This window comes from Bos taurus, chromosome 4 (assembly GCF_002263795.3).
Source record: "Bos taurus isolate L1 Dominette 01449 registration number 42190680 breed Hereford chromosome 4, ARS-UCD2.0, whole genome shotgun sequence".
NCBI lineage: Eukaryota > Metazoa > Chordata > Mammalia > Artiodactyla > Bovidae > Bos > Bos taurus.
The window spans coordinates 68,565,648-68,577,900 of NC_037331.1; the positions used below are offsets into that span (position 1 = coordinate 68,565,648).

Consider the following 12,253-nt stretch of genomic DNA (forward strand, 5'->3'; position numbering starts at 1 on the left):
TATTTACTTTTTCTCCTGGTCTCCTCCTTTCCCTCTCTTACCTATTTAAATCCTTCGTGACCTTCTGAGAGATGGTTTCAGGTTTCACTTCCTTTCTGCTCCTGCCTTCAGTGATCTGGTGTCTCTGAACTCCTGCTGTCTGTCTACAGCTTCTCCCATGCAATTTACCACTTGGTTGTGTTTGCTTGTTCACTGCCTTTTCATTCAGTGTGTTACCACTGTTTCCCCAGTTAGGATGTCAGCCCCATTCCTGAAGGAACAGTTGTGCCACATCAGTCAGTATTCCCTGTCGTGCCTGCACCCATGGAAGTAACTCGGTCACCTACACTTCACGGTTCTTCCCTGGTGCAAGAGACACCCCCACCCCCGTCAGCTCTGGGAGCTTGTGTTGGGCTTGGAGGGAGGTTTGCAGCACCAAATGCCTTTTCCTGCTTGAGAGAATCAACAGTTGAATGCTCTTACTTTTAGAAACATGTAGAATTGGGTGAAGATATCTTCCTGTGAGTTACGGCTTGAAAATAAATATATTTAATATGTACTCAATTTGTTTTCAGGCTGCGAAGATCTGCAACAACTTGCTGTTAGCTATTAGTATGATTGGAACTGCTGAAGCTATGAATCTGGGAATCAGGTTTGTTGAATAGTACATTTTCATATACTAACAATTTTTACGAGCTTTCCAATTTGATTTCCTGATGTTGAAAACAAATGTTCATGAGAGATAAATGAGTTGATCCAGAAACATTTTGAAAGTATTTCATTATTGAACTTTAATAGACTTTGTTTATTGGACAACCAATAGGACCCTGGAGAGCATGAATATTCTTTGCCCTAAGCCATAAAATGTATTGTGCTGTATATTTGAAGTTACATTATCCTTTTTATATTGAGAGCTCCACTTCTTCTATTATGTCACAATGCAAGAAACACTTTTACTATAAAATTTAAACAATTTTTGGCAGTGTAGGACAAATTTGTATAAAATACAGTTTTAATGTGTAGTGAATTCAAGTGTTAGGCTACCATGTGACTGGTTTTATGTATTTATTTAAAATACAGTCCCTAGTATCTACACTAAAAGGACTCTTGGTTATTTATTCTCAGGATAAACTGGATGGCATTCATAAGACTGCATAGCATAACTCTTTATTTTAACTTGCCTAGGGTTTTACATTATCCTTACTTTACATTAAAAATATATCTTTTCATTGAAATAAAATGGCATTCATACTTTGCTGAAATTGATTTAGGAATTCAGTTTTTCCTACAATGGGGATCATCCTTTAGAATGCTTAAGGTTAATGCCTTAATTTTAGTCTTTAATCTTTTGGGTTAGGAATTTTAAATATGATTAATCACCTAATTAATTTTTTGGATGTTTTGTATTTCATGAATATAATATATATTTCTTATTTTAGAAAATGCTTAATGAGAAAGATGCTTTTATTCAAGTGTTTTCTTCACACTTGCCAGAACTGCTTGCCAAATATATTACAAATCAGAGTAGTGTTTCATATCATAGCTTTTGATAAAAGTAATAAAAGAGCCAAAGGACTTGAGATATTTTTTAAAACACAGTAATGGATTCACATTTCCTCTTAATTACCATATCAAGATGCTGTTGTTTTATTGAATTGCCCTTGTCTCAGATGTTAAACTATCTTGACCTATTAAGTTGTCATGTTGTAATTGAGATAAAAGAGGAATTTGCTTTGCATCAGTGCTAATTGGTTTATCAATATCCTGTACCATTTACATTTTAAAATTGAATGTCTGTAAGATGGTAAGGCATATCTGTACAAAGTCTTAATAAAACTAGTAGTATATAGGAAGCTTTTCAGAGTGCTGTGTCTGAAATGTAGCTAGTTTAGGCTATGGGTCACTTATCATAATTGGAAAACTAGTTATTAGTAACTTGTTTTCATGTCCATTCTTTAGACTAATTTTGTGGAGGGAGACAATGTAAATTTCTGGAACCAAATTGCATACAAAATTAATTGGTATTGACAACAGGATTAAAGTTAGTATGCATTTTCACCTTTAGAATTTTATTTTCGTTTTTCTGGATATAAATGAGTATATAATTAAAAAAGTAGAAGCCTAGGTTACACTATACCAAAATTTCCCTCTATTTTTGCCAGTTTATTTTATATTCTGGCCTCTTACTTTAAGCATCACTGGATCAGAATGTTCATTAGGCATCTTATAGCATTCCTCAAATGTTTTTCCTAGCAAAACTCTTATTAGGTGATCGTTCTAAAATGAAATGTTTGTACAGTAAGTGCTTATGGAAGTCTAACTCCAAAGGCCAGCTAATAAAGAGTAGTATGAAAATCAGTTGAATCAAATGAATAAAATGTATACCTTGGCTACTAGTTTATTATCAAAGAGAAAAAAAAGTGATAAAATTTCAAACAAGTATTAAGAGCAAAAGTAATAAATCTTTTCTCTTATTGTTGGCTTTGATTCACTATGATAAAAACAATATTTGGAAAATATTAAGCTTTCAATGTTTAATTTTCCCAAAACTGCATATTACTATTATTGATCTGTATGTGTATAAATGAAATATTTACATATGTATATACACACACACATATATGTCTGAATTCAAAGCAGGAATTCATTATTTTTACTTATGTGCTATAATATTAATAATCTGTAAGTTTGTGGTACTCTACACTGTACTAATGAATTGTTTATTTTCATAACATTAGGATTTTATCAGTTTATCTTACAGAGATTCTCAGTGGTTTGAAAGTCCTAAAAATGATTGCTTTGGCTATTGTCTTTTCTCCATGGTTTACAGACATGGTTTAAAATGACAGGATTGTTCTCTAACAGAGTATAGAGAGCAACCACGATTTATTGAGCTTTGCAAGGTGAAAGAGAAAATTGGCATCAGCAAGCATAAATTCCCAAGTAGTAAATTCCCACAAAGTACTATAGCATCAAAGTGGTTCAGCCACATTTATATTCTGTTCACTCTGAAGTGAAAATTTTCTAGAGCATTAATGTCAACATTTACAAATTGAGTCACTTGTTCCTATGAAGTGATCATTTCTGATTAATTTCATTCTCATAAGGCAGTGTTTTTTTCTGAAACACTGACGTTTCCCTTTTTTAAGTAGAATAAAACCTTATAGTTTTAAACTCTTATTGACCCTATATGATCTTTTACAATGAATATTTATGGATGTCAGTGAAAGTTTAAATGCTATTAAAAAAAGTAAAGTGTAAAAAGCATTGGTATACAACATATTTTGAGATTCTTTTTTACTGGACCTTTCTGCCTTCTAATTGGGTTCTATTTAGGACTCAGAGCATAGTTTTAGGTACTAAAAATGCCTTATGTGCCTTAGAGAGATTTTGTTCCCATGTACCACATAAGAATAAGGTTGGTAATATGAGTTTTGTTGTTTTGTTTTCATTTTTCTTCTACCAGAAATTGTGTTTTTGTTTGGTTTTCTTTTTTTTCCCCAATATGGGTGGTGTAACAAGTTATTTGCATTACCACCAGGGCCCAGGGCCCTCTACCAACAGCCATATTGTCTCCTTCCACCAAAAGAAGCTTAAAACAGTTAAACTTCTGGAAGACTGTTCAAGATGAAGACTTTCCCACTAGCATAATTTTAGCTTCTTGGCTACTGCCCTGAGATGGTGTTGCCTTTTTGTTTAAGTGATGACTGAAACCTATACCCTAATAGATAAAACATATGGCCAAAGGTTTATAATAAAAGTTTGACCAAATTTGATGGCTGATTAAGTGACTACCCATATGACCTAGTGAGACTCAGGGTGGTGAGTCTGGGTGCCTGTTGATGACCACATCCCAGCTCTGCCACCAACTTAAACTTTTCTCATCTATAAAATGACAAAAATAATAGTATCTCTCCACAGTAATAATAGGATCTATTGTGAAAAGTGAAAGTGTTAGTCACTGAGTCGTGTCCAACTCTAAGTAACCCATGGACTGTAGCCCTCCAGGCTCTTCTGTCCATGGGGTCTTCCAGGCTAGAATACTGGAGGTAGCCATTCCCTTCCCCAGGAGACTTCCCAATCCAGGGATTGAACCCATGTCTCCCACACTGCAAGCAGGTTCTTTACCATATGAGCTACCAGGGAAGCCCCGTAATCTGTTGTGAGGAGTAAATAAATTCACCCATGTCAATCTTTTAAAACAGTTCCTGACATGTAGTAGGTGCTTAATACATGGCAGTTATTGACGTGATGGTGGTGGTTAGTATTTGAATTGTACTTAACGTACAATTAACGTTTTTTTCTTCATAATGCTTCTCACTGGCTAGCCTTATATATTTATTTGTTTGTTTGTTTATTGCCTGTCTTCCCAACTAGAATGCAGGCTCTGTGAGCTTTGTCTGCTCATCCATGGCACATAGTAGGCACTCAGTGAAGATTTGTCAGGTGAATGAAGAGGAAAGAGGGAGGGAGGTGGGCAAGGCTCTTCCCCTTGCCTTAGGTAAATGTTACTATCTGGATGTCCTAACTGGCCCAGTCTTGGAGGGCAGGCACAGCCTCTTGTTAGCTGGCAAGTCGGCATAAACTTTGGTGAATAAGGGAATGATTGATTTACATTGACCTAGTCTTGGATGTTTCATTTCCAGATTGGTTCCTGTGATACACACATCTCAGTTTAGGGACATCATTTGCTGTGTCCTTATATAAACCACACAGTATAGATACTTACAGAGACTATAAAGTGAGCAAACTTTGTTGGCCTTTAAAAGCCTTGGTTACAGTGAAGGCAAACACTTGGCTTCTCTTGAATTTTTCTTACAGTTTATGCATCATTTTTACTTCTCTCAAAAGTTCATTTAAAATTCTTGTGTTTTAAAGGTGAGTAGATTTGACACAGTGACGTTTATTTGAGTTGCATTATATATGCGGTCAGAGCAATGAATTCATTCTCTGTTTATATCAGAGAACATTCCAGCAATTGTAAAGCCACATGCATGCACGCGCATACTCTCGAACCACATCCAGTGGCAAGTTATTATGGGGACTGACAGACTGTCATCCTTTTGACGGCTTGAGCTGTATATCTCCTGAACAGCAATGGGGCTCTTATGCAGAAAGTATCATATGTTCCCAGCCAATTTACAGGGAAACAGCAATAACATTTTATCATGGTTGAGAGCCCAGTAGCTGCTTCCTATTAAACTTGCCCTTTCAGATACCTGTCTTGGATTAATTTGTTGATTTCAAATGGAAACTCAGTCTTCTCCAGTGAAGCATGACGTTCTAGGATAGACTCCCTGAATGACAATTACTGTGTATTCTAGCTGGTTGCAGACCATTACAAGCCTTGGGCACAGTGGAAGACAGAGGACTTCAGTAACTGATTTTAATATCATGTCTAATTTTAGCTGTCAGTTATATATATGCCAGTGAAAGAATCCTCAGAAAGATGAAATGCAAAACACTTCTAACTTGCTCTTTTTAATGATACACTTTGCTGTTGGGGGTGGGGGGGATGCCTTGGGGAGGAGCGGAGAGGGAGCAGCCATCTCCTAAAGGGTATCAGCATGGTGGGGGAGCATCAGATTTGAAAAGTGAGCACGTAACAACTGTCACCTTGTTTTTTGGTGTGCCCCTCAGGGTGCTTCTAAATAGTAACATGTTCACCAAAGAGTTCCATAAATCAGTGCCAGTATTTTTCCTTGAACATTCAAGCAAAATGGAATATAGGGTTTTACGACAGATAATAAGCTGTGCTCCCATTTGGTGAGTATTATAGACAGAGTATGAATTTCTTTAGCAATAAAGAGCATTGTGAGGCACTGTTGAGTCCAGGCTGGTAAGCAGGGAGTATCTCTGCTGCTCAGAATGTGATGAGCCATTTTAAAAGAAAATTTAAATTAGGGAGCCTGAATTACATTTCAAATGGAAGGAAAAAGCAGTGCTTTGGGGAGGGGGTCTTTAAAAATATCCCCTGCTCCTAGAACACAATATTTGTGCTCAGAAAATATATTTGCAGTTAAGCAAATTAACTAATTGTTCATTTGGGACTTTATTTTTCATAGTTATTCCCTAAGTGCATTGTGTTTGGGTCATCTGCTACCATAGAACCGTGATAGCCTGATTTTATTTAAAAGAGAAAGAAAGCATCAGTAGCAAATTGTACATGTAACAAACTTGGATCTTTATAAAAGAATGAATGAAATTGTCAGGTTACTTTCCAGCAGAGTACAGTTGAACAGCTGACTTCAATGGAATCTTTATCTGTTAAAATCTTTTAGTAAAAACTGCTCATTATAACATGGCCCACTATGTGAATTCGTGTAGATGGCATGCCATATCGTATTTCTTGAATCACAGTTGCTCCTTGAAAGTCTGATTACATAACAGTTGTATGATTACATAACAGTCCTTACCCATCCGGGGTATTAGCCCTTGACCCCACTTGAGCATTTGGAAAAAGGTTTTCCTGGTTGTTATATTCCGCCCTGGAAATAAACAGATATCTTTCAACACACAGGTAATAAGCAGCATACCAAAACACACAATTCATTTAACATTTATATGTCTCTTTTTAATCTTTTTTTATTCTGGAACGGATTCATTTTAAGGAAAAGCAGAAAGTTTTATTTGAAACTTGATTAAAAGATACTTAGCAAAACTGTGCTTCCCAGACTGCACTAAGATACTTGAAATCAAAGTAGTACAGCATTTTAATTCTTTTTTTTTTTCTGGGTCCACATTTGAACAGCCGTTTATGCCATCAGCTCAGTGATAGAACAAATGATGTTTCCGCTTGGGCAGGCTTTGTTTTATCAGGATCAGTAACCTTATCAGCAGTTGACCCAGAACTATAATGCATGCCTCTGAATAGATAGCATTTGTCACAGCTCTGTGCAGACTTGCTTCATAAGCAAGATGGGCTAATGAAGATTTAATAAATAAGGAAAAGTTTACAGCAAGAAATGTCCTCTTTTATAATAATAACTTCTCATAAGCTCATTTTACTGCTCATGACTCATCTCTTGCATTTATTCTCATAAAAGCTAAAAGAATAAACATACACATAAATGATACATAGACTCCCATGGTACGTAGCTTATCTGTCAGTATTTCTTTCTGAAATATATCATTTGCGAGTAAAGACTTTAGATGATCATCTTGGCTTAAGGTTCTTAGGTGATGCATAAATGCAATAATGTTCAAAAGACTAGAAAACCTATGTGTATGATAAGCCAGCAATACTTTTTATGCAATTATATATTGTTTCTTAAAAGCAGGGTAGCACAGGTTTTCTCTCAGTGTAGAATGTCCTGGCTCAGAAGTGTTTCTTCACTAGCTTTTAACACCCTATAATCTAAGATTGGATTCTTCACTCATCCATCTGCTTTGATTTTTCAAGACATCATAAATGGAGAGAAGATGGAGCACCCTCAGACGTAAATAAGTCACATGTGACTTGTACACTTTGACATTTAACACTTCTTTCCTTTGACCTTTGACAGGTTAGGGCTTGACCCAAAACTCTTGGCTAAAATCCTAAATATGAGCTCAGGACGATGTTGGTCAAGTGACACTTATAATCCTGTACCTGGGGTGATGGATGGAGTTCCCTCGGCTAATAACTATCAGGGCGGATTCGGAACAACACTCATGGCGAAGGTATGGGAAATGCAGTGACTACCCAAGAGAGTGGGGAAATGTGTCATGGTCTGTTCTTCTCCTTCCATCTTTCCCTCCATCATTCTCCACCCACCCGCCTTGCCACTCCCTGCCTCCCTCCCCAGGGCTCACCACCCCACCCACCTCACCCGACCCCAGTCCTCCCTGCTTGTAACAAAGCACACCCCTATCCTAGAAGGCAAGATGACTAAAATAGTGACTCACTCACAGGAAATTAGCTCAAACTTAGCTTCGATAAAAACCCTTATCTTGTTCATTTTTAATCCTGGTCTTTTGATAGAGAATAGATTAGGATGTTTCTCTTGTGCTTGGCTGTTTGTAATGTGAGTCGGTAAAATTTTGTTCTTCCTATGTTTTATAATCTTCTTGTTTCTAGTCATTTGCCAAGTCCTTAGAAATGGAAGCAGTAAGCATTTTCTGATGGCTAATAATCTAATGACATTAGATGTACATATCACAGAAGAGAGGATCTTTCTCATGATACTAGATTTCTAAATACATCTTCCTGCTTTAAGAATATGTGTTTATGTGTAAAGTCATTTGAAAAGCAAATTATCAGCCTTCTTTCATTTGTGATTTCAACGTTAGGAAATACTTTTTAGACAGACTTTCAGATTTTTGTGTAGCGCATTGTCCCATTCTCACTGCCCACAACCCTGCCCTTTACTTTTCGACCAAAGTAATAGTACGAACACCTGGATGTGGTGCGCAGGTCACCCTCATTCGTTCCCCATGATGTTCGTGCATTCTGCTTTTCGACTGTGCCTTGACTTTGTCCACTTGCCCTCTCCACCACCTCCAATGCCTTGGCTGAACCTCATTTGGATGCTGCCACCTCAGCCCTCAACTGGTCTCCTTGCCTTTCATTCTCATCGTCTCCAGTTCATTTTCCATGACATGGCAAAGAGTGGGCTTCCTAAAATGTAAAAACCTGATTATGTCGTCTCTCCTGTTAAGTCTCTTTTCGTGGTTTCCAGTTGCTTGTAGGTTAAAGTCCGTCTCTGCACGTTTTCTTAAAGGCCTTTGCTCTCCTTCCTGATTCATCTCTGCTTCCCACTCCCCTCCTTTGCTTTAGCCGCATGGGACTCATTTGGCCCCTTGTTTTCCCCTCCCTGGTAGCCCTGCGCCTGGTCTGCCCCAGGCCTACCTCAGTGCTTCCTCTCCCTCCAGCCTGACCCCTGGCACATTGTCAGCTCATTTGAAATATTGATTGGGTGAAGCCAGGTTTGAAACTATGTTTCTTATTTTGTGGATTTTGTAGTTTCATTTCTCCTCATGTTTCATTTAAGAAAACACTAATTTTTATGCCAGTCTGTACCTTGTATTTCGGCTTGCATATCTTCCACACAGGCTTTTATTGATGTAGTGTGCTGTGTTACTTTTATTGGAGAAAGTAGCTCCTTAAGCGGATTGTTTTCACAAAGCTGCAGGGTCGTTTATCAGGACACAGAAGAGTGAAAGAACCGCATTTATGCCCGGTTTGCTTTCTCTATCTGTGTGAAGTAGGTTGTGGCCTGTTAGCTTGTTTGGTTTCCCAAGTACTACTAATGGCTCCAATTGAAGAAGCAGCTACCAAGTGGCCTGTGAGCAGTGCTGGCTTTATTGTGGGTCTCAACTGCAGCTGACCCTGTGTCACACCTCTCCTTCCACCGTTTGCTCCAGTATCCCTGCCCAGGAAGAATCTGTCCCTACTGAGGTCCTTGAAAATTATTTCCTTGATAGTAGAAGGTAGCATAAGACAATTCAGTAGTAAAACATATGAACATTGTTCTCTTTTGCCCTTGTTTTCTCTGTAAAATGCAGGTGTCATTTCCCTTACAAAGAACAAGACTTCTGAATTTTGCTTAAAATGAGAGAATTTACACAGAAATGCTTTCATCACCTCAGAGAGCTGGTAGTGAAACACACTATAGATGATGAGACTCGTGTCGAGAAATTGATAGAGGTTAAAAAAATCCCCATTCATGCTACTGATGAAAGCAGTCGTACCTGCTTGGGCAGATGAGGCTATTTGTTGTTGTTCAGTCACTGAGTTGTGTCAGACTCTTTGTGACCCCATGGACTGCAGCATGCCAGGCTCCCCTGTCCTTCAATTTCCCTGATTTTGCTCAAATTCATATCCATTGAGTCACTGATGCTATCTAACCATCTCATCCTCTACTGCCTCCTTTTGCCTTCAGTCTTTCCCAGCATCAGTGTCTTTTCCAGTGAGTTGGCTCTATGCATCAGGTGGCCAGAATATTGGAACTTCAGCTTCAGCATCAGTCCTTCCAATGAATATTCAGGACTGATTTCCCTTAGGACTGACTAGTCTGACCCCTTGCAGTCCATGGTACTCTCAAGAGTCTTCTCCAACGCCACAATTTGAAAGTATCAATTCCTCAGCACTCAGCCTTATGGTCCAGCTCTCACATCTGTACATGACTACTGGAAAACCATGCCTTTGACTATATGGACCTTTGTCAGCAAAGTGATGTCTTTGCTTTTTAACATGCTGTCTGGGTTTGTCACATCTTTCCTTCCAAGGAGCAAGCATCTTTTAATATCATGGCTGCGTTCACTGTCTGCAGTGATTTTGGAGCCCAAGAAAATAAAATCTGTCACTGTTTCCATCGTTTCCCCATCTGTTTGCCATGAAGTGATTGGACTGGATGCCATGATCTTAGTTTTTTGAGTGTTGAGTTTTAAGCCAGCTTTTTCACTCTGCTCTTTCACTTTCAAGAGGCTCTTTAGTTCCTCTTCACTTCCTGCCATTAGAGTGGTATCATCTGCGTATCTGTCTGAGGCTATTGATATTTCTCCCAGCAATCTTGATTCCAGTTTGTGATTCATCCAGCCCTGCATTTCACACAAAGTACTCTGCATATAAGTTAAATGACTAGGGTGACAATATACAGCCTTGTTGTACTCCTTTCCCAGTTTTGAACCACTCAGTCGTTCCATGTTGCTTCTTGACCCGCATACAGATTTCTCAGGAGGCAGGTCAGGTGGTCTGATATTCCCATCTCTTTAAGAATTTTCCACAGTTTGTGGTAATAACACAGTCAAAGGCTTTAGCATAGTCAGTGAAGCAGAAGTAGATGTTTTTCCCTTGCTTTCTCCGTGATTCACCACATTTTGGCAATTTGATCTCTGGTTCCTCTGCTTTTCTAAACCTAGCTTGTACATCTGGAAGTTCTCAGTCCACATACTACTGAAAACCTAGCTTGAAGAATTTTGAGGATAATCTTAGTAGCATGTGAAATGACTGCAATTGTACAGTAGTTTGAACATTCTTTGGCATTGCCTTTCTTTGGGATTGAAATGTAAACTGACCTTTTCCAGTCCTATGGCCACTGTTGAGTTTTCCAAATTTGCTGACATATTGAGTGTAGCAGTTTAACAGCATCATCTTTTAGGATTTGAAATAGCTCAGCTAGAATTCCATCACTTCCACTAGCTTTGTTTGTAGTGATGCTTCCTAAGGCCTACTTGATTTCACATTCCAGGATGTCTGGCTTTAGGTAAGTGATCACACCATCGTGGTTATCTGGGTCATGAAGATCTTTTTTGTGTAATTGTATATATTCTTACCACCTCTTCTTAATCTCTTCTGCTTCTGTTAGGTCCATACCATTTCTGTCTTTTATCCTGCCCATCCTTGCATGAAATGTTCCCTAAATAGCTCCGGTTTTCTTGAAGAGATCTCTTGTCTTTCCCATTCTATTGTTGTCCTCTATTTGCACTGTTCATTTAAGAAGGCCTTCTTATCTCTCTTTGCTATTCTGTGGAACTCTTGATTCAATTGGATATGTGTGCATGCTAAGTTGCTTCAGTCATGTCCAACTCTTTGTGACCCTCTGAACTATAGCCTTCCAGGCTCCTCTGTCCATGGGATTCTCTAGGCAAGAATACTAGAGTGGGTTGCCATGCCCTCCTCCAGGAGATCTTCTCAATCTAGGAATCGAACTTGTGTCTCTTTTATCTCATGCATTGACAGACAGGTTCTTTACCACTGTCATCACCTGGGAAGCTCTCAGTTGGGTATATCTTTCCCTTTCTCCCTTGCCTTTCACTTCTCTTCTTTCCTCAGCTATTTGTAAAGCCTCTTTAGACAACCAGTTTGCCTTCTTGCATTTCTTTTTCTTTGGGATGGTTTTGGTTACCACCTCCTATAGAGTGTTATGAACTTCTGTCCACAGTTTTCAGACCCTCTACCAGATCTAATCCCTTGAATCTATTCATCACCTTCACTGTATACAATCATAAGGGATTTGATTTAGGTCATACCCAAATGGCCTAGTGGTTTTCCCTATTTTCTTCAATTTAAGCCTGAATTTTTCGATAAGAAGCTCATGATCTAAGCCACAATCAGCTCCTGATCTTGTTTTTGCTGATTGTATAGAGCTTCTCCATCTTTGGCTGTAAAGAATATAATCAATCTTATTTTTATTGACTCTCTGGTGATGTCCATGTGTAGAGTTGTCTCTTGTGTTGCTGGAAAAGGGTGTTTGCTGTGACCAGTGTCTTTCCTTGATAAAACTCTGTTAGCCTTTGCCCTGCTTCATTTTGTAGTCCAAGGCCAAACTTGCCTGTTACTCCAGGTATCTCT

The 12,253-nt window shown here is 38.5% G+C and overlaps 1 protein-coding gene across 2 annotated transcripts in view; it reads left to right on the forward strand.

Annotated features, from left to right (window-relative positions):
- Positions 1-12,253, forward strand: part of HIBADH (3-hydroxyisobutyrate dehydrogenase) — a 250,170-nt gene that overhangs the window by 91,815 nt on the left and 146,102 nt on the right. Inside the window, 2 exon segments of one of the 2 annotated variants that reach the window (NM_001046106.1) lie at positions 555-631; positions 7,485-7,641. In NM_001046106.1, coding sequence (NP_001039571.1) covers positions 555-631; positions 7,485-7,641 — 234 coding nt within the window. 2 annotated transcript variants of the gene reach the window in all.